This window comes from Talpa europaea (genome assembly GCF_964194135.1).
Source record: "Talpa europaea genome assembly, chromosome: 10".
NCBI classification, from domain to species: Eukaryota; Metazoa; Chordata; class Mammalia; order Eulipotyphla; family Talpidae; genus Talpa; species Talpa europaea.
In genome coordinates, this window is record NC_140077.1 from 21,490,338 (window position 1) to 21,513,079 (window position 22,742).

The 22,742-nt window shown below is 45.8% G+C and overlaps 1 protein-coding gene across 1 annotated transcript; it reads left to right on the plus strand.

Moving 5' to 3' along the window:
• Nucleotides 1-1,457: 1,457 nt before the first annotated feature.
• GOT1 (glutamic-oxaloacetic transaminase 1) lies at nt 1,458-22,638 on the plus strand (the record flags this gene model as incomplete). Its single annotated transcript, XM_084244887.1, has 9 exons — nt 1,458-1,575; nt 10,137-10,318; nt 15,947-16,070; nt 16,300-16,412; nt 16,646-16,750; nt 18,361-18,511; nt 18,593-18,758; nt 19,376-19,518; nt 22,499-22,638. The coding sequence occupies 9 exons, from the start codon at nt 1,458-1,460 to the stop codon at nt 22,636-22,638; spliced, it is 1,242 nt and encodes a 413-aa protein (XP_084101013.1).
• Nucleotides 22,639-22,742: the final 104 nt, after the last annotated feature.

Consider the following 22,742-nt stretch of genomic DNA (forward strand, 5'->3'; position numbering starts at 1 on the left):
TCCAGTGAATAAAGGCCCATGTTATTGCTTTCTTCTGAAACACCAAGAGAACGGCCTGCTTCCACCTTAATTATTGAGGGCTTACTAAGTGCACTGAAACTGAGGGAGGCTTATACAGGGTAAGATTTCTAGTCAAAAACTGCCATCGACAGAGTGTGGCTAGTGTGGGATGACAACAGTAGTTAACCTTTAGGAAATGCCTACTGTATGCAACTAGGCACTTTCTATGTATTAATTCACATATCCCCACAACCTCCTGAAGAAAATACTATTATCTCCACTTGACACCGCAGGAACAGAGAGGTTAAGTAACTTGCCTAAACCCGCCTAAGTCAGTAAGTGGCAGAGCCAGAATCTAAACCCAGGTAGCCTGGCTTCAGAGGCAGGTTCTTAACTAGGGCACTTTCTCAAACGGTTAATACTGTCGACCAGGTACAGAACACAGGAAGACACAGATTTGGGTCAGAGTGAGGGTAAAAGAAAGGTTTCCTGGCTGAGGCCTTTTGCTCTGGGTCTTTGAAGGTCAATAGGTGGCGAGGGGGCTGGGAAGGAAGGAGCAGCAGGGGGACGGGAGAGCCTGCCTAAGAGAAGAGGCTGCCTGGGCGTCAGCCAGCCGAGGACAGCAAGTTCTGGCTGAGCGTGGAGGGGGAGGAAAGCTGGGAAGGGAGGCCGCGCCCAGATCCTGAAGGTCCTCGAGGTCCAGGCCCTCGGTGGGGAAAGCAGAGCACAAACCCCAAAGTATACAAGAGCAGCAGCAAGGCATTCCAGGCCACTCCCTCACGTGTGGTAGGGCGCTCCCCGTCAGAGACCAAGGCCGGCCGCCCACCCACACTTCCCTCGGGGAGAACTGCCTGCCGCGGTGGTCAAGGTCGCCCGCGCGGACTCCGGTGCTGCACGTCCTGGCCCAGGACTCGCGTCCGAGCGAGCGCGGACGCCAGGGACTTGGCGGGCAGCCCGGGCCAGAGCCGCACTGGCAGCGAGACACCTGCTCCGCGGGTACCGGAAGGCCGGTCCCCCGGAATTCCCGCGGGCTGCGCTCCCCCTTCTCCCGGCCCTGGAAGGTCGAGGAGGCCGCCTCCAGCGCCCACCAGCTACGCCCCGCCCCTCAGCGCGAATAACAGTCCCAGCGATAGGAGCACACGCTGCCAATCAGCCCTAGCTCCCGCCCCCACTTAAGCCAAGGTACCTTACATTGGCGGCATCATAATCGGCCTCCGAGAAGATACTCTCACTGGATTGGCTAATAGCATCCCCTCCCGCCTGGTTCTTTTTGCGTCACTAGCTCGCGATTGGTTCACCGCGTTGCCAAGCTCCGGACGCGGCCTGCTCATTGGAGGCCGCGGGCCCGCCCCCGGCGACTAGGTGAAGGTGAGAGTCTCCTCCAGCGCCGCGGCCAGACCAACCCAGAGGCTCCCGGCGCAGGCTGCAGGCTCTCAGCCAAGTCCTACTCTCTAGCTATGGCGCGGCCGTCAATCTTTGCTGAGGTCCCGCAGGCTCAGCCCGTCCTTGTCTTTAAGCTCACTGCTGACTTCCGGGAGGATCCGGACCCCCGCAAGGTCAACCTGGGAGTGGGAGGTAAGGAGGATGCGGTGTCCGGAGCGCGCGCTACCTGGGGAGTGGCGCGGACCCAGCCCTGGCCCCAGCCCTGTGGGAGCAGCCCGTGTCCATCTGGGTGCTGCCTGCAAAGGGGAACCCCCGGGAGGAGGCGTGATCCATGAGGCGGAGTTCAACCCGCCCATTTTATGGATGGGGATATTAAATTACTGGAAAAGGGCGCTGTGCCCAAGATCACACAGATCTGGGGTAGCGGGCAGGGTACACGCTGAGCTTTCCCGATTCTCCATCCTCTGTTTCTTACACTACTCCTTTTGACTCTTAAGAAATGGGACGGCGAGGAATTGTAATCCGGACAGGAAAGTAGGACGCCTGATCGGCTCGGGGTGCTGGGTGCTGAGGAATGGACAGAAGAGAACTCAGCCGTAGGGAGCTCTGGTCTGGGTGGGTGAGTGTTTGAGTGACCGCCAGGTGCTTACTAAGCCTGGGGGAGCGAGGAAGGGTGAGGCTTGATTTTGTCTTCAAGAAAATCAAAATAAGCAGATGTTAAGCGCTTTGCTAGAGATCTAAAATGCTGCTGATAGAGGCTGATGCTGCCTGGTGAGATCTGGGAGGAATGTTCTCGCCCTCACAGATGCAGTGGCAATGGGTAAAGGGAGTGGAGAGTATGGGCAGTAGAAACTCATTGCCCGCGCATTCTTGCTTTCATTTCTTCTATTTTTGGATCTTGGACAGTTCAGAGCATGGGCCTCAGTTTCCCTATCTGTCAAGCAAAAGATTTGGACTGGAGTGTCTAAAGATTCCTTTCGACTCTAATCTTCTCTGGTGAATTTGTTATTTCTATCATCATCATTTGGATGTTTGGAACTTCACAGACATTTTTCTGGATTTGGGTTTTGTCACATACAAAGACCATTCAGGGAGAAGAAAATGAGTAGGATGATGTCTTATGCTAGAGAACTTAAGCTAGGGATTTAGAGTGAAAGGACTGGAAATTTCAGAAAGAGAAAACTGAACTGTGTCATACAGAGACTAGTGAGGAGGAGGTTCAAAAATCAGGCTTCTGGTGACTTGACTGTAGGTACACAGTACCTGGGAAGGACCTGTTAAAAAAAATCTGCACCAAGGAGCCTTGAGGGAGGGGTAAGAAAAAAGCTATTAAAAATAATGGTTTGTTGAAGCTGGTAATTTGTTGAAGCTGGGCATTCATTATATAATTCTCATAACTTTCATATATTGAAATTTTCCACAATAAAGTGGTTAAATAAAAAGTCAGTGCTACTAGAGTGGGAGAATTGAAAGATTGTCTTGAGTTGAATTGGAATGAATGCCATTCGAGCTCTTAATTTAAATCCAATCTAAATCTCCAAGTATTTCTTTAGGGCCAGCTATGTAGTGAATAACTAATATTGATTTGATCTTAGTACATCTTTTTATTTTTATTTTTATTTTTTCTTAGTACATCTTTTTAAAACCTCAGGTTTTATTGGCTAAATTACCTGGGTACTGTCTTACGGGATTTTGGTGAGGCATAAATACATTGAGAGTATGTAGAATACTGTCTGGCACCTTAGTAGGAATTACATAAGTATTGGCTGTTACTCTCACATTGCTGTTTTGACATTTCTTTGAGGTTGCTTGAAAAGACATTAAATAAAAATTCTCAGTCCAAGAACTACAGAATGAAATAATTTCTGACGTAGGTTCAGAAATAAATGGCTCGTGAAGGAAAAAAGCAGCTTTCCAGCCCAGGCCACAAGTGATTGGCTGAGGACATGGTGTGTGTGTCACCTTTATGTTTTCCAGGAATTTACTCCTTTCAACGCCTTACTATGAGTAAATGATTTCTGCATTTAATGTCATTGAGTGCTTATGCCACTCTGGTGGTTGTTTGTTACTGTTTTAAAGGTAAGGAAGCTGAAGCCCAGATTAAGGAAGCAGTTTGCTCCAAGTCATATAGTAGCGGGGCGCAGAGTTGGGATTTCAGGCCAGGTCTCTGAAGTCCCAGGGTAACTCCGCCCCTGTCTCTATTTTGATATCTTTAGGTGGTACAGAGGCAGCCAGCACTGTAGTGGGGACAGGCCCAGCCCTGTGGTCCAGCAGTGTGACCTTGGGAGTATTATTTAACATCCCCAGGGTCTTGGTGCATTAAGTGAGGAGCCAGGACTGAATAACCTCTATAATTCTGCTCTTAAGATTCACTAGCACATGACATTACTGTAGGGTAGGATAATGTTACCTGCCTCCAGTTGACTAAAGAGTAAATGAATAATTATTTGTGAAATGGGATATGAAAGTGAAACATATTATGTAAATATTGTTTTTGATCATCACTGTGACTTGCTTTTTTATGGATGGGATGAGCTTGGAGAAGGGTTTAATTAACACAGAATAGAATACAAGGTCTCTTTCCAACTTTTGTATGTCCCAACTCAACTTACATCTCAAAGAATCATTTTTGTGAAGGGTAGGAAACCAGTCACTGGATTTGGGGCCAATGCTTTTCCTCCCACCCCCACCGCCAAGTTAAAGCCCAGTGGACATTATCGAGCTCGTAACTTCCTAGTAAGAAGTGATGCTGGGTGTGTTTAAAATAAACTGCACCTCTAATCTTGTCAGCTGGTTCCTCCTTGCAAATAGTTTCCCTAGAGATTTTCTTCTGCCTGGGATTATTTTAGTCATTTCCTAATAGTGTACCAGAGCATTGCATTTTCCACTGTGCAGTATGATGCGCTCTGAGTTGACTGTTTTTGTGCTTCTCAAAGTGTCAGGCAAGGGGTTTCCAAGCGGGGGAGGCTTGACTCCAACCTGCTGATGACTGCAGCCTGAGCAGATTTCTTCATAGGCTCCAGTAGGCTTATCACGTAAACCCAGCCTCCTTTGGCTTGCTGTAATATTGGTTGTTTAAAATGTTATCTAACATCTTCAGATAAAATTGTTGGAAAGATGTGCTGTATCAGGTGTTTCTGAATCTCCCCCACCCCTTGCAGTACTCAGAGATGTAACTGATGGGTGGGGGAATTGGAAATTTTAGGAAGAACACAAGGGCAACCATTTGATCATTTTAGTTCTTTTCTTCTTTTCTTCTGGAAAGCAAGACTACCGGACACCCCTGAAACCTGTGTGACTTCTCTAAAAGGGCTTGAACCCAGGAAGAGGGGCAGTAGTGCATGGAATTGGGGAGCATACTGATAAAAAGAGCTCCTACAGCAATCCTCTGGGGCCAGCTTGCTCCAGGTTCTCCCTAAATGCTTCTTGCTCTTAAAGGAGGGGGGAAAAAAAAAAAAAAAGCACACAGATGCAAGAACTTCATAGTATGAAACAGCATAGCTCTTATAATCCTTGTGATCTTGAAGAAATTATTCAACTTTTTGGGGCTCAGTTTCCTTATTATTATGGCTTCAGCCACTATTAATGCCTATAATTACAAAACCTTTACTTTCACCCTGCACTTCTTTCCTGAAGCTGGGCATGTACTTGCTACAGTTTGTTGGACAAGCACCTGAAACCTAACATCTTTAAAACAACTTAGCATTTCCATCTTCCCCTCAATTTTTTTTTTCTTTCCTTTATGTTTTATAATGATCAGCAGTCATTATCCAGACCTGAGAAAGACCTTGGAGCTATCAATAGCCCTTTCCTTGATCCTATATGTACTTATTTTGCCATTAGGTTTTGTGTTTTCTACCTTAAAAATCTGTTTTAAATATCTCCCCCTTGGCCTCCCCGGTGGCGCAGCGGTTGAGCGCTGGGTTGTGAAGCTGCCCGCGGCCTCTGCAGTGCCGGTTCGATCCCCGGCTGCTCCCCGGCCACCTGAGGAGGGTCCCACATGGCGCGCAGACCTCTCCTGCCGCCTGCTGCTCCCCTCAGCAGTGTACTTCGCTTCTGCCTGCTCTGCTCCTCGCTCTGGCTCTGGTGAATTCTCTCACCCTCCCACGCTTCTGACTGTACCCAGTGCATGTATAAACAAGCAAGCAAACAAATAAATAAATAAATAAATAAATTAAAAAAAAAAAAAACATGCCTCTATAAATATCTCCCCCTTTTTTAAATCCCTGCTGCCACTGCCTTAATTCAAGACCTCACTTCCTTTCTGGATTACCTCAGTAATCTCCTGGCTTAACTGTCTACCTGTCCTCCTCCTGTTTTTCTTTCTTTCTTTCTTTTTTTTTTTAAAGATTTATTTATTTATGCATACAAGAGCTGAGGTACAGGCCAGAAGTGAGGTGGGGGAGTAGAGGATTCGCCAGAGACAAGTGGGGAACAGAACAGGTGCATTGACTGAAATACACTGTTGAGGGGAGCAACAGGCAAGATAGGAGAGGCCTGCTGCGCGTGGGTCAGCTCCCTGGCCAGCTGGGGATCGAACTTGTGCTTGCTGCAGTGGCTGCAGATTGCTTCATAGTGCTGTGACTTAACCCCTTGCGCCACCAGGGAGGCCCCCATTTTTATTTTCTAAAATGTCACTCAAGTGACCCTCTAGAAATGTGCAGCTGTCCATGTAACTCTCTTGCTTAAATGCTGCCAGTGTTTCCCCATTGAAGCAAAGTTTCTTTGAAGAAACTCCAAGACTCCTTGAGCCACTCCTGGTGCTTCCTCTTCCTCCTGTGTCAGAGCTATGAAAATGCAGACCCTCAAAAACCTCATCTCTCCAAACCTCTGGGAGTTTGCACAGGTGTTCCCTCTCTCTGGAGTGCTCCCCTTCCCTTGTCTTCCTTTCAAATTCTCTCACACTTGATCCTTGGTAAAATCTTCCCTGACCCCTCACAGGAGAATCAGGGCTCCATAGTCTATTTCCTGGAAGGGAAAACAGAATTTTTTTTAATCTCATTTATGTCTGTGCAGCTACCTCCAGTCAATTCTGGAAGATCTCCAACCTGTCAAGATTCTGGATAGATTTATTAAGTCCTTTTTAAATGAATGAGTGAATGAAAGATGATTGAGAAACTCATGGCTCCCACAGGCAGGAGTAAAAATCCCCTGGGAGAATAGGAATAGTGGTTGTTGATACTGCCTGACCTCTTGCTCCGACTGTCCAGAGTAATCTGCAGTTCTGCTTGATGAGGGCAGTTGGGTCAGGCACTGGGAATAAATCTGAAACTGAACCTGGGGGAAACTAAAGCAGTGAAGAAGGAAGGGAAGGTATAAATTGTCTAGATTTTCGTTTGTCACAATATAGATACCATGCCTACCTGCCTCCTGTTGTATTGCAGGATTTCTTTTTTTTTTATTATAAATTTTATATTCCCCATACAATTGCGACCCCCTTATTTTGACCCCAATCCGTCCCCTCCCCAGCCCCAACCCCCATAGAGTGTCTCTGGTTCATAGTTTTTTGTTGTTTTTGATTTTCACTTTCTTATAGTTATTCATTTTCCTGGTCCCTTATTTAAGTTTTCTAGATTCCTGCTATGAGTGAGACCATCCGGTATTTTTCTTTTTCTTTCTGGCTTATTTCACTGAGCATGATCCCTTCCAGCCCCATCCATGCTGTATTGCAGGATTTCTTTAGAGTTGCACAGAATGCACAATATTGGTAAGAACAGTGGCACTATGATGGGTTTTATTTATTTTTATTTTTATTTTTTTATTTTATTTTTTTTGTGGGACCCTCGCCGGCGGCAAGTGAACGAACCAGTGCTGCAGAGGCTGCGGGCACCCTCGCAGCCCAGTGCTCAACTGCTGAGCCACCAGGGGAGGCCCACTATGGCATTTTTTTAAAAAAAAAATCTTTCATATTTTATTATAATACTAGATTTATAAATATATTTTTAGAAACATATAGCATAATATGTAACACCCAATACACATGAGAAGTTAATAAAACTGGTTTTTCTATGAACACTCAAAGTCTTGTCCATATAAATGGTACCCTTTTGATAGATATGGTCCCTGTGTACTTCTGTGGCTCACAGATTTCTGGAAACCCTCTTTTGGAATGGCTTCAAAGCCGGTGAGACTCCCACATGAGATGGCTTAGAAATATTCTCCATTTATAGTTCCCAGTGTATTCATCCACCTCCTGTGCTGGGCGTATTGCAAATACTATTTCAAAAAATTAATTTTGCCTTCAAAGGATAAAGATTTGGCACTATTGTGGATATTCAAAATAATGACATGTCACCCCGAAAAACAGTTTCAAAAGAATTCCAAGAACATTTTGAACAATGGTAGCATTATGATCATAGATAGGGAGATCACTTCAGGAATGACTCTTTCTTGGAAGTAGTTATTTTGGTAGCTTTTAAAAAGACCACACCACATCCCACCTGATAAAGTAGGTTTTTCAAACCTGATAAAGGGAATTAGTTTGGTGGGCCAGGGGGTGTAACATTGTAAGTTAGAGCCACTTACCCAGTGGCTGTTGGTTGTTTAGTAACTATGTCAGTCTGGAGCACTGTCCACATTTTTATTAATAGTTTGATATGCTTATCAGATTTGTAGATGACACATCCCTGCAAGGTAGAGTTGAAGACCCACACAAATTCAAAAATGACCTTATAAAGTCTTATTTGTTGTCTAGTGACTTTATATCTAGAAATCTTTTCCAAGGAAACACACATAAATATGTGTAAAGGTATAAGAACATTCATCACAATGTTTATAGTAGCAAATAATTGAAAGCAACATAAAAATGATGCATAGAAAAAATATTGTCTAGCACCTAAAATGTTGTAAGTAAATGGCTCATATTTGTGAAAAATGCTCAATTGCATCAATAATAAGAGAATTGCAAATTACAGCTATCACGAGATACCATTTACCCCTAATGTTGGCAAAAATTCAATGAGCTGAGGCCGTAGGGAACTGGACACTCTTGCACGTTGCTGGCAAGAATGTAAACTAACAAAATCCCTAGGGAAGCCAATTTGGAAAGATCTGTCAAAACTGAAAATACTTCTCCGCCCACTCTTCCATTTTCAGCATTGCATACATGTGAGATGACTTATGTGCAAGGTTGTTCACTAAAATATTGTTTCATAATAGCCAAAGACTGGAAACAACTCAAAAGTCCATCAACAAGAGATTGGCAAAATTAATTATAGTACATTCATCAGCTCTGCAGCTGTAAAAAAGAACAAGGACGCATGTACAGATATAAAAAGATCTTCAACCCGAAAAACCAAGGAACAAAATAGCATATGGTATACTATACCTTTTGTGTAAAAGGGCGGGGTGGGGGGCACATAAGAAGCCAAGATTCTGGAAAGATACAAAAGGAACAGTTGTTTATGGTGGGAATGAATTTGGAATGAGGTAAATGGAGGGTTGGGTGGGATGGAACATGTGAACATATCACTTATTAGAAGAATAGCTAATGACAACAAAAAATATTCATGGTACATATTTAAATGGAAAAAGGTATGTTGAAAATTCAGCATACAATAGGATGCATATTTTATAAAAGAATATATTCATGGGAGTTAAAGCTTGGAAGATTGTACACCAAAATGAATGCTGGGGTTACATGTTAATCATTATATTTACTTTCCGGGCTTTTCTAAATTTTCTGTAATCAGCTTGTGTTGTTCACATGATCATTAAAAATGTGAGCTTTTTTTTTTTTAAGGCAGGAATTAATGCTGAACAGAAATCAGCTAAATAAAACGTAACCAGAATCACTCTAAAAATTTCAATTTCAAAGTCTTGCAAAAGTATAGGATTGTTGGAGACCTACACCAAGCAGAGAGGCAAATGACCTCTGTAGGGATCCTAGTCAGAGAGCTAGTCTTGGATGCCAGCCAAAGCAGCTGCCCTCTAAAGCTATAATCCTAAAATAATCAAAGGGTAGTATGGGGAAAAAAGAAATCAGGGGTAGGAGAACTCAAAGTAGGCTAAAAAATAATTTTAGTGTAGGAGAAATGCTGAGAAATTTGCTGTAAGCAAGATTATGAAATAAACTTAGATCAATAAAAGTGTGAAGCAGATGAAGTGGCAGGAACAGTCCACGTGGTAAACACTGACTGATGTCAGAGCACAGAGAGGACAAAGATGTGTTTAAGTGGGTGCTCAGGGGATTGTGTAACCAGTTGGGATCTTCAGTCACGGGACATTTACTCACCTTTTGGTCCAGGAGGAAGATGTAGATCTTATTCCACCCCCCTCTATCTTTTTGTTTGTGTTTGAGGTGTAGTACCTCACCTTTTTTTTTTTTTTTTTAAATCTCTTGGGGAGATGCAGGAGGAAGAAGATTGCTGGGCCAGTGGAGACCTCAGTGTACTAGTAATATTGGAGGGGCATTTGTTGGATAGTTTGTGGTTTGCAGAGTGCTTTTGCAAAATGCGTTCTTACTTGATACCACTCTGTGATAGTCCAGTTTTATCTCAGCATTCTGCCCTTTGGCAGTTGTGGGTGTAAGAGTTGTAAGTTCTGAAAGGACAGGAACCATTTCTGTCCTTGTACCTAACCTAGTGCCTGGCCCAAAGCAGGCAATGAGTGAACTGAGTGAGTGAATTTGATGTTAACTTCCCTCACAGTTCTATTTTGATCGGAAGACAGTAGAACTCTGTGTTCACAGTTCCATACTCTTTCTTGAACAAAGACTAAGACTCCTTTGTTACATAACTCTATCCCATGTCCAGCTTATCGTACAGATGATTGCCAGCCCTGGGTTCTGCCTGTAGTGAGGAAGGTGGAGCAGAAGATTGCCAATGACAATAGCCTAAACCATGAGTACCTGCCCATCCTGGGCCTGGCCGAGTTCCGGACCTGTGCTTCCCGCCTTGCTCTTGGGGAGGACAGCCCAGCAATCAAGGAGAATCGGGTGAGTTTTTCTTTAGCAACTGTGAAAGTAAAAAAAAGGGGGGGAAGGAAAAGAAAAGAAAAAAAGGTAGAAAATTCCACTTATTTCAAGTTCTAGGTATTATGTTTATTGAACTGTTAGTGCAGGAGGTTTAAGTGGTAGGCCCCTGACCCGACAGTGCACATCACATGGCCATCCAGATGCAGAAGGTGGCTCCTCTGATGGTTCAGTTTTGCCCAGATGATCATCAGATGGCGGGTCTGGAGCGGTAGTAGCAATGCCAAACCAAGGGAATTTAGTGGCATGAATGAGAGTTCAGGGTGTGGACCCAGCTCTGCCACCACTTTGACTCTGGGCATTTCTCCTTGAGCCCCTGCATCTCATCCACATGTTAGAAAAAGACCAGTTTGTGGTTCATGGTTCATAGGAGCGCTTGAATAGGGGATCATTTAAGGTGCTTCTGGACTCCCTGAAATTTTATGCAGAGTTCTTTGTGTATATGTATTTCCAGGGAGAAGATTCATGATTTTGCCAGGTTTTCAAAAGTAGTCTGTCCTCCCCCACAACCCCCCCAATGTTCAAGAGCCTGTTGTCTAGTTGCCTTCTGAAGTTCCTGCCAATTCTAATATTCTTTAATGCCTCAAGCCTGCATTGCAACTTCTCTCATCTAAATGCTTCCTGCTACATAGGCTGTGTATGATTAGAGACACGTGGAAGAACACATCTGGGAGCAGAAACAACGAGAGGGGCTCTGTGTGGCAGGAAGTGGTATGGAGGGGATCCCCAGTGCTGTGGGATTCAGAGGAGAGGGAAACTGGTGAGAATTGGAGATGGGACTTGAGCTACATCTTGGGAAATGAGACCAGCACGCTCTTCCTTCATTCTGGCTGTACATTAATATCACGGGGGAATTGCTTTTGAAAGCGTACTGATGACTGGACCCCATGCCACTTCAGTTAAATCTGAATCTTAGAGGGTACCACCCTTCCCTGCCCTTTTACTCCCTTTCCCCCCAATTCCCTTCCCTCCATGGGCATTTTTTTAAAAGCCCCTCAGGTGATTCCAAAGCGCAGCTTGGGTTGAGAACTACAAAGTACACAGGAAGGAAAAAGAAGGGGCATTTGTCTCAAGCGGGGCTCCAGGGCCAGCGCCAAGAGATGAAAGCAGGTCTAGCTAGTCAAGAGACCTACCTGATGAGCCTATCTGGGAACACATTGGGTAGCTCAGGCAAGCTGATTTTGGCAGCCAGGGCAGGGGAAGCCAATGGCAGTTTTGCGCAGAGGAGTTACCCAATAAAGTGATGTTTGAAGAAGATAAATCTGGTTGGAGGAGGAGAACGACAAAGAGCCCAGGTTTTTGCAATGCCAGTTACGTAGGCATTGTGCAATTGAAACCAGCTGCCCCGTGGCTCCTGGGGCCAGGGCGATAGTGTAGCCTTCGTGCATCTTGAAGTCATACGTTTCATCCCCCACAGGCTGTTGCCCAGATGCCCTGATAAGCAGAATGGCAGGGTCAAATGAAGGCTGCTCAGGGCATATTCTGATGTGAACAGGCGAGCAAGGAGGCTCAGGGTGACGGTCTCGGAGCTCAGGCAATGATTAGGCAGTGAATTAGGTCCAATCTTGTATGAACTGGACTGAGAGACTGCGACTTACTTGTCTTGAGGAACTGGAGGAATACAGACAGAAATGGCAGAGGAGAGATTATGGCTGGTGTTGGCACGTTGCTCTGAAAATTCAGTGTTTCCAACAGAGGGGGAGGAAGAGACCCGAAGAACGGAGCGTGGGAGACCGGCAGCTGCAGGCTGTCTGCGCAGCGCTGTTGAGGTTACTCGTGATTCTGTGGATGGCGAAAACAGGCTCCCTGTGGGGGAGCATCTTCCTCTGAGCCTGTGCATTCCTGACACAGTTACTGTCCTGGGCAGATGTCTGTTCTGCCAGCACTCACTTTGTTCTGTGAGACTTGGGGCTGTTGCTCGTGGAACAGAGTCCTCCCTCTTAGTCTGGCTCATTCTTGTTGTGTTTGTAGTCATAGAACAAATTTAAAGTCTTTGTAGTAGTCTGTAAATGATTGAGGACTTTTTTTTTTTTAACATCTTAGGACACCCATCTGGCATCCACATCACCTTAGGGACTAGTTGATAATGAACTCTGCACCTCTCATCTTTCCCTGGACATCTTCACTGTCCCCAGGCTACGCTTAGTCCAGCCCACCACCATTTCATTTGGATCCTTGTAATAATTTCTGGCCTCTAGTCTCTTTCCCATTCTAGTACATTCTGCACAGCTCAGCTAGGATGATCCTCCCTAGCAAAAACAAAGCCAATCATGTTATGTTCCTTGTTCCTCTGCCCCCTCCCCCAGCAGCTCCTCCATTGTCTATGGCATAGAATCCAGACTTTGAGCTGGGCGTGTGGCACTTTGTCACTGGCCTTCATCCTGTTCTTCCAGTGACCAGTGCACTCTGGCCCCTGGGGTCCTGCTGTTTTAAGAACCTGTTGCTGTCTCTACCCGCCAGGCAGGCCCTGTTGTGACTTGGAGACTTTGTCCCTGCTGTTCCCTCTGCTGGAAATGCCCCCCAGCCACACATACTTTCCTCACTCCAGCCTCCACCTGCATCCTTCAGAGCCTGGGCAAGGGTCACCTCTGTGCTGAATCCTTTGCTCTCAGGCAGAGATAGCTGTCCAAGCCCTCTGAGTTACCCCAGGACTTTGTTCATAACCTGGCAGTAACAGTCACTGTGCTTACTGAGCTCTGTGACCTCATAAGCCTTTCACGCTCAGAAGATGACACCTCCCCCCATGCAGGAACCATGGCTCGCTTACTTAAATCTTTAGCATTTAGCTGCCAACATGTCAGAGATTCTCTCATGTTCAGTCAACACATGAACATTCAACACCAGGCAGGGCTGGGCACTGTTCTAGAAGGAGGAACACAGGGGTAACCACAACACAGATATCCTCTGCCTGGCTTGCTGTTCATGGGAAGAAACAAGAATGAGAACGTGGCATGGCATATTACAGTAAATGCTGAGCAATGATGTGGCGGTAAAGTGGGTAGGACACCCTGGGAGTGCTGAGGGCGGGCGTGAGGGTGGTGACAGCGTCCCCTGGTGTTGTCATGGTAGTACAGAAGTGACATTTGAGCCAAAAACTTGAAGGAGAGGAGGTAAGAATGAAAGAATGAAAGATCCAGAAAACAAACAGGAACCATGTCTTCCTGTTGACTTTTTTCTCAAGATTTAGCATTACCAGGTCCATTAACCATTTGGAGGAGACCAATTTTCCAACTCCTCACTGCCTCAGACTACTGTTCCATTTTCAGACCTTAGGATCTAGGCCAAACATCCAATTTAATCTTTGAGGAAGTCTGTCCTTACTTCCTTTGACATTATGATTTTTCTTCATTCCACACAGGACTTTCTTGAGCACTAGAGCAATTTACCTCACAGAGTGACCAAATTGCTGCAATATTGAGTCCCTGTTCATTGCTGATATAGTTTAGAGCAATTTGAGTTTCTCTGAAGCTGTCCAGTCTTCAATATGTTTTTAGGGAGTGATAATTTCTTGAGAATTTGGTATTTTAAGTGTCATGTACTTCATTAATGACAAGGATTAATTTGTGAAGTCTGTTTATCCCATTATTAGTATAGTCTACCAACCTTCCAACTTTTTTTAACTTATTAATTTATTTTCTAAAGTGGGAGAGAAAAGGTGGAGTTAAAAACTGAGCACAGAAAATAAAAAAATTAGGCCTGGAAGGCTTTCACCCATGTCCCTGTGCACCTGTCTGGTTTCCATGATAACTTAAAACCATGCTCAGGGAAACCTCACACATTTATCCAGGTAGTACTAACATTCCATAATTGCTTGTCTATCTGAAATGTGAACTAGTGTGTAAAGTTGACGGTCAACTTAGCTGGATGACAAACCCATGAAACATGAATGCGTGTTTGGGTTACACAATCTTGTTAATGATTTGCATAAAGAACCCACAATGTGGAGGCAGAACCTTTAAGGTCATGAAACGGATCTGTGCCCAGTAGGGGTCCCTGTGAAGAAGAGAAAAGTTAGTGCTCTGAGCCTGACTGGTGCCCAACACTTCCAGCCCCCCGACCACCACGGCCTTCGCTCCAGTCTGCGGCATCCAGCTGTGCTCCCTTCTTTCCTTACCTGACACATTTCAGACTGGGTTCTTTCACAGGTGCTCGGATCTCTGAATACAAATAGAATTGTGGGGGAGAAAAGGGTGCCATTGGTGCCCTTGCCTTGATACTAACGTATAAAACAGACTTCTGCCAATAATTCATTATTCATCGTGAAGCTGACTTGCAGGTTGAATGAATTTTTCCATTTGTTGTGAGGAAGTATCCATTGTTTCTGTTTCACTGAGCATTTGCATCAGGACAGCTCTGCTTTTCTCATCCGTTAAGGGCATTTGGTTTTCTCTCGCAGCAGGAGGCATTTTATAATGTTTCTTAGTGGTCCTGCATTCATAGGAGGACTCTGACATGATCAAGGGGGTATTTTTTAATGTTCTACTGAATTCATGCCTCTCATTAATGTTTCTTTGGAAAGGTTGTAGCAATATTTGTGAAAGAACTAGGTCTCTCCCTTTTTTCTTTCCCTTGGTTTGCCTTTGTTACCTTTTAGCAAATTCTGTTTTTGAAAAGATTTTGGAAACTTTTCTTCTTTATTGATTGTTTTAAACCCCTTTTATTATGAAATATTTCAAATGTACATAAAAGTAGATAAAACAGGCTAATGAGTAATGCCCCATGTGTCCATCACCTCCCTTCAACAATGATCTGTATATGACCCATCTTGTATACTCCTGTCCCTCCTGCCAAGTTATTTTATAGCAAGCCCCAGACGTTTACAAGTAATGTATGAATACAGTCTCCTCATTTTTAAAAAGCAACCTTAGAGACTTTGAGCCCTGTTCCCGCATCCACAGAGGTCGCGACTGTTACCAGACTGGCATGTGCCCTTTTCTTTAGACTTTCTCATGTGAAATTTTTCTTTCTCCTTAATCCCTTAGACATATTAAGCAGCATGTAATTTATGACATTTCTCTATTGAAAGAATTGCTGAAACCTCCTTAGAATTGTGAAAGGATAAAATCAAAGCAACACAAGCAGGACAGCGATTAGGGCGGAGTGGCTGGAGAGGGTAGGCCTGGGTCGGTGCCACCTGTGCCCCTGCTGCTGCGTCCCTACTGCAAGCTGATATCCCTGGCTGGCTGGGAACACTCCTTAACAGGCTTCTATCAGGGCAGATTTGACATCGGAACATGTGCTAAAAGGCTGGGCTGGCCCTGCAGGTCATACTCCAGTGTGGCCCAGGAATGTCCTCGATTTCTGTGTTCAGAAGGGAGGCTCCCCCAAGAGCCAGACTTCCTGGGTTGAAGAGCCAGCCCTATGGCTCACTAGCTGGTGACTCTGAGCACAGTGCTTCTCTTCTCTTAGCCTCAGTTTCCTCATGTGTGAACACAGGAAATTAATGGTATTTTTTTCATGTAGTTACGAGGTTTTGGTGAGATAATATATTTTAAAGACTTGCCACAGCAGCACAAAGTAAGCACTCACATTATTTCCTAATATTATCTGACCTCACCATCATCAGCAGTGACCCTGCTTCTTCTCTTTCAGGTAGGAGGTGTGCAGTCTTTGGGGGGAACGGGTGCACTTCGAATCGGAGCCGAGTTCCTAGCGCGGTGGTACAATGGAACAAACAACAAGGACACGCCCGTCTATGTGTCCTCACCTACCTGGGGTGAGTCCTTTAGCCATAGTATGAGGAGAAACAGAAGCTGGGGAAATTATCCTTGGGACTTGCACTACTCACATAGGAAATGTAACCCTACCTTGGATTAGCTGGCACGTCGGAATACCTTGATTGTTGAGTAGAAAGGATCATTGGATGGAAAGGATCGCTGGATCCTTTCCCGTCACTCCTCTTTGAGTTGGTAAAGGCCTTTAACATTTCACCCCTTTGCTTACAGAGAACCATAATGCTGTGTTTGCCGCTGCTGGATTTAAAGACATTCGATCCTATCACTATTGGGATGCAGCAAAAAGAGGACTTGACCTTGAGGGCTTCCTGAATGATCTGGAGGTAGGTGATTAAGGAAGAGTAAACAGAACCCTGTGGTGTCGGGGAACAGGGGAAAGCATCTGGATCTGTTGATAAGCGAGACAGTGTGAGGCATCATTCCCAAACCAGGTGGTGGTTTTTGAGATAGCACTTAAGTGGGGGCCAGGTGCCCCGACCTGTGTGCCCCTGACTCTTTCCCTGCTTGTGGCACCTTCCTGCCTGTGGCAGAGCTGACGCGGTTCCCTTTTCTTCAGAATGCTCCCGAGTTCTCCATCTTTGTCCTCCACGCCTGCGCGCACAACCCCACCGGGACTGACCCCACCCCGGAGCAGTGGAAGAAGATCGCTGTTGTCATGAAGGTAACTGCCTTTTCAGACCACCTCGTGAGAAACTGTATGTGTTATTACTGTGTTCCACAGCAGAACCTGCATTCTAAAAAATTTGAAAATGGAGAAAAGCCCAAAGAAAAAGATAAACATTAACTGTAAGTCCTCGTGCCCAAAGAAAGCCATTGTTGACATTTTGGAATACAGAATATCCATCCGTTGGTCTTTTATTTAGTGTAGTTACATGTATATAGATATATCTTATAAAGATGGGATCGTTTTGTCTCTGCTATTTGAGGCATCCTTTGCTTTTCCCTTATGCTCCTTTACGTGGCGTTAAATGGCTAGTAATATTGTTTCTCATGGGCATGTCCCGTTAAGGATGGATTAAGTCAGTCAAGGACGTTTAGCTCTCTGGTTTCTTGTTCTTGTGAATAGTGATGTTATAGGACTCCTTTTTATTATTATTTGGGATAACTTTCTGGATTAGGATTTCTAGCTTGGAGCATAGGTATTCTTCATATGCTGACATGTGCAAAGAAAACCCATTGAGAAGCTATTACATGCCAGGTACTGTGAGGAGAGGCACAGTGGTGCACAAAGCAAACCAAACACTTGGCACAGCTCTGTTGCTGGGGTTACATGGAGGGACGTAGCCCAGACTTTGGGGAGGCTGTGTGTGTTGGGAGGGTGGTGGTAGTGGCAGAAGACGCTTTCCTGGAAGAAGTGGTTTCCAAGTTGAGATTTGAAGAATGAAGACAGGCAGGGTGGTAGGTCATGGCCCATTTGAAGAAGCAGCAGTGATTTTTGCTATGGCCTAAAGACCCAGGTGAGTTCGGGGAATGTGAAGGGTAAGACTAGAGGGGGCCAGCCTGTGCTGAGACATTGGACTTTATCTGAGGGCATGGCATGGCACAACTGGATATGTGCTGTCTTGAGTCACCCTGACTGCATACGGGGAGTGGATCAGAGGGATGCGGGGCTGGACAGGCTGGGAGAGCAGATGGGCGCTCTATGTCATGAACTAAATAGGTGTTGGTCATGGTCTGAATGAAGTCGGTGGCAGTGAAAGGATCTAGAGCTTCTCGGAAAGATGAGTGATAGGGCCTGCGAGGGGTGAGCTGCAGAGGCAGGCGCTGAGGATGCACTCGGGTCTCTGGCCCGGACAGTTGGGAGCACGGAAATGAGGGAGGCCAGCAGGAGCAGCCGGATCACTGTGGGAGCTCTTTGAGGAAGATGGAGTGATTGGAAAGGTCCATGCTGTCTTCTTTGTCATGAGAATGCAGAATGGCCTTGAGCTTGTGATGAGGCCCTGGGGCTACAAGTGCGTACTTCACTAGGCTATCACAGCAGGAACTCATGGGGAAGAGTCAACCAGTGTAGGAGATGACCTCCATGCCTCAAAAATGCTGGCAATGTGGCGTACTAAGACAGCATACGACACTCTCAAGTTGTTAGACTTGCTGGTTATTATTTAGCTGTACAGAGAAGCACATGTAGAATGGTGGCTGGATGCAGAAAGAAGAGAATTAAGAGAAGCAGACAGCGTTAGGAATTCCTTCCAGGACTGGTGGGGGAAGGAAACCAGTGTGAGTTTGGCTCCAGAAGGATTTCCTGCCCTGACCCACTCTCCTTCCTTGCAGCGCCGGTTTCTGTTCCCCTTCTTTGACTCAGCCTATCAGGGCTTCGCCTCTGGAGACCTGGAGAAAGACGCCTGGGCTGTTCGCTATTTTGTGTCTGAAGGATTCGAGCTCTTCTGTGCGCAGTCCTTCTCCAAGAACTTCGGGCTCTACAGTGAGTGCTCTCCTGAGCTACAGCCCAGTCCTCCCTCGCCCCCGCTGGGCCTCCAGGACTGATTCTCAGCCCTCTCTCTAGACGAGCGAGTGGGGAATCTGACCGTGGTTTCCAAAGAGAGCGACAGCATCCTGCGGGTCCTTTCCCAGATGGAGAAGATCGTGCGGATTACCTGGTCCAATCCCCCCGCGCAGGGAGCACGAATCGTGGCCTGCACCCTCTCCAGCCCTGAGCTCTTTAAGGAATGGTAAGGAGGCGAGGCCTGGGTGTGCGAAGGGTCACTCTGCTGTCCATGTCACTGGCTCTTCCACGTAGGCAGAGGCAGCACAAAGTTACCCCAACACCTTAGAATGCCACACATTTTGTAGACTTGGGCTGGTACCTACTCGCATATGTGACACAACATGTGCTCACTGACAGGACGCAGAAGGTGCTTGGGGAGTGGCAGCTTCCCGCGCTTGTCCGCCAGCCAGGCTTCCTCCCCTAAACGTTGGGAGACACAGGGAGGGTCTGCGGAGAGAAGGTCCAATGCAAGTCAGTGTGACAATTTGGGGGCACGTCATTCTCTCTAGTTTACATATAATCTTATTTTGCTTCCTTAGACCTGATAAACATCCTGTCTGTCAGTACCTCAGCGAAGCCTGAGTGGTGTTGCAGGCAGTATACCCCAGACAGACACTTCACTCTGTTCATAAATACAGTCCTTTCTTCTGCCTGGTCAGTTTTTCTCTCGGTTTGTCGACCCACCCATCCAGGCACCCACCCACCATGTTAGGCAGGTCGTGATCTTGTTTTTATTTTATCGGTTAAATCAGTTTTGAAGTTCTCTCCGCTGAATTGATACTCATGTCGCTCTCCATTCAGGAAAGGTAACGTGAAGACGATGGCCGACCGGATTCTGACTATGAGGTCTGAGCTCAGGTCACGATTAGAATCCCTCAAGACCCCCGGGACCTGGAACCACATCACCGATCAAATTGGGATGTTCAGCTTCACGGGGTTGAACTGTAAGTGGCCCCCACCACCTCAGGGTGTGTGTGCAGGCAGACCCAGCCCCTCCCCCCACCCCAGCTCTGGGGCTCCGCTCCATTCTCTGTCTTCCTAATGATCAGCCCTGACTTGAGGCCAGACCTTGTTAGCTCGCCTCAGTCCCACCCATCTCCTGAACCCCTGATTCTCCCAGAGTGTTGTCGCATCGGCCCTGCTCACTCAGAGCTAAGGCATTTTTATTTTTTGTGGACCAGGAAGTGGTCAGAGCCAGCCGGGAGGTAACGGGATTTGTGGCTTGGAGTCTTCACTTTGGAAAGGTCTCTCATTAGTGCTTTTGGCTTTTCCTTAATCCTAAGTGAGGCTGTTACCTATGATTTTTCAGGGATCTTCTTTCTTCAGAGGGTTTTTGTAATCTCCAGGTATTATCCTCAAAAAGATGTTGCACAGTCATCACTTTATTTCATAAGTGACTCAGATTGGGAGCAGGGTGAAGAGCCTATTGAGAATCTAGTGGGCAGCCCCATAGGGTCTTTGTCAGTGGCCAGTGGGGCAAATAGTTGGCCTCCCTACTATTACATTCACGTAATAGTAACGCCTGGACCTGCTAGCTACCGGTCACATGGTGCAGATGTCGCCACTCACCTTCAGGGGAGCTCGTGGCCCTGGGTGTGCCTGACTTGGGTGTGAGCTGACCACCAGTGGGGCTAGAAGGGCCATCAGAGGGCCTATTTTAAACAGGCTTGGAAAAAGCCAAAGGAAATCAGTATTAACAAGAAGTTGGTAAAGACTATGGATTATAAACCCCTCTGAGATACTTTGGAGTAAGGTAGAACTACCCAAAACAGTAAAGGGATAGGCCAACTAGCTGTAGGTGTCCTCATGACTCTGGAATGGAGAATTAGTTCACTTGAATAGTAAGAGCCTTCTTATGTAGCTTAAAACATATGAAGTGTAATGGGAATGGTGTTACATAGTAATATTCTAAAAACTCACAAGATAGGATGCCTCCCAATAAAATAACCATTTTGTTCTACTTCGCTCCACTTATCTTTTTTCAAAATTGGGTTCTCCACCTCTACCCCCAATATTTTATTTGAAAACATTTTAAATATACAGAGAAGTTGGAGAACTTATGTAGTGAACCCCCATACACCCACCACCTAGTTTCTGCAATTCTCATGTTCTCACATTTTATTTGTCAGAACAGGGGCTTTTAACTTGAAATCCATGGATGAGTTTTAGGAGATTTATAAAGCCCCTAAAATTATATTTTAAGTATTATGTGTGTGCAGTTGACTTTTTCCTAGGGGAGGAGTTCGTAACTTCTCAACTGTGATCCCTTCCACAACAGAAATGGAGCTTTATTTTGATTAAAAAACAAAACAAAACAAAACAAAAACAGAGTAGACCTTGTACCCGCAATCCCTGCCTTTGGGGCTTAGGCTTCCAAATAGTGGTGTGCCTGTGGTTCTGTGGGTGTGTGAGGTTAGGTGCTATCTCCCTGGGTGACTATAGTTCACACAGTTAAAGCTAGTAAAGGCTACTTCTGACAGGCGCTGTTTGCCTAGAGGGGGCCCTGGGTCAGAGGGGCCCCGCTGTACAGAGGTGGCATCACATCCTGGCCAAGAGCCCCTGCTCAGGAGTGGCATTGCCACCTTAAAATCCCAGGTCTACCACTGACAGAGCTGTGTGACCTTGGGACAGTCATTTAACTTCCCTCTGCCCATCTGTAAAATGGGGCTGATAATGGAGATGATAATAAGATGCACTGAGTTTATAAAGTGCTAGAACACTGTCTGGCACATGGCGTTTGTTTCTCTGATTATTATGTTTTCATTGCTCTTACTCAACTCAGGCTGCTCTCAGAAAAAGACCACAGACTGGTAACTTAAGCAACAGAGATTCCTAACAGTTCTGGAAGCTGGGAAGTCTGAGATCAGGGTGCCAGCAGGTTCTGGTGAGGGCTCTGACTTGTAGATGTCTGTCTTGCTGTATCTGACCAGGTGGTGATGGGGTGGAGGGTGAGGGAAGGAGAAAGGTGAAAGAGGGGTCTCTTAGATGGGCAGTAATCCCACGCAGGCCTCTACCTTACTCAAATAAACCTAATTACCTGCCAAATGCTCACCTCTTAAGACCATCACATGGCTGCTTTCAATGCATGAATTTTGGAGGAACATAAACACCATGTACATAATAATTATTATTTTTCATTTTATGTTTTCAGATAAATTTTAAATTTATTTGTTAAATTTATATAAGTTATTAATTATCCCATCTCCTCAAATTGATCCTAGTGAAGCAAAAATCAGCTAAAATTTCGTTAATGGGTTTGCAATAAAGCAAAAAACTCTAGAAATTGTGGCATAAAAGAAGTATAGGCAGCTGCTTCCTACTTCGTGCAGGAGCATTTCTGCAAACACATGGAGCGCCCCTTGCATGCGTCTGAATGAGCAAGCCGAGAAGCAGCAGGCCCTGGGGTCCTCATGGATTTTCAACCTGGTGTTCATGCACAATTTATTCAGCACCTCTCAGGCATGGGGCCTTTTCCACTGAATTCTGAAAATGAAGTTTCAAAGGGAGGTTGCTGCTGGGCACTCGGGAATAAGCAAGTCCAGGTTAAGGAAGAGATAAAGGAAGCCCTTTGTCACCGGTCTTTCATGACGGTGGAATATTTGAGGGCTGAGGCTGTTGCAGTTCATAGGGCTGTCCCAGTGCTTGTCACATGCAAACTCTGGCTGGGAGGTGCTCCCAGACTAAAATTCCCACTAGGAGGAGCCACAGGGAGCTTTCTGGCATCAGAAACTTAGCTGTCAAGCTTATTTTCCAGAATCTATTGAGTTGTATTTCCCTACATGTCACCTGGAAAAATATGGCTCCTTTTGTTTTGCTTCTCCATGCTGGAGGGAAAGAAGGTGTGCTGTCATTATCCTGGAGTCTCTGAACTTGTGTTTCTTCAAGGATTCCTGCTCCAGTTATACCTCTCTTGGTTTTCAACAGCCAAACAGGTGGAGTATCTGGTCAACGAGAAGCACATCTACCTTCTGCCCAGTGGTCGGATCAACATGTGCGGTTTAACCACTAAGAATCTAGATTATGTGGCCTCCTCCATCCATGAAGCAGTCACCAAGATCCAGTGAGGAAACACCGCCCCAACCAGCAGCACCAAAGCGGTCCTTTGCCCTGCGTGTCCCCTGCCTGCACAGATCTAGTTGTATATATTGTACGTTAGAGACTGCCGAGG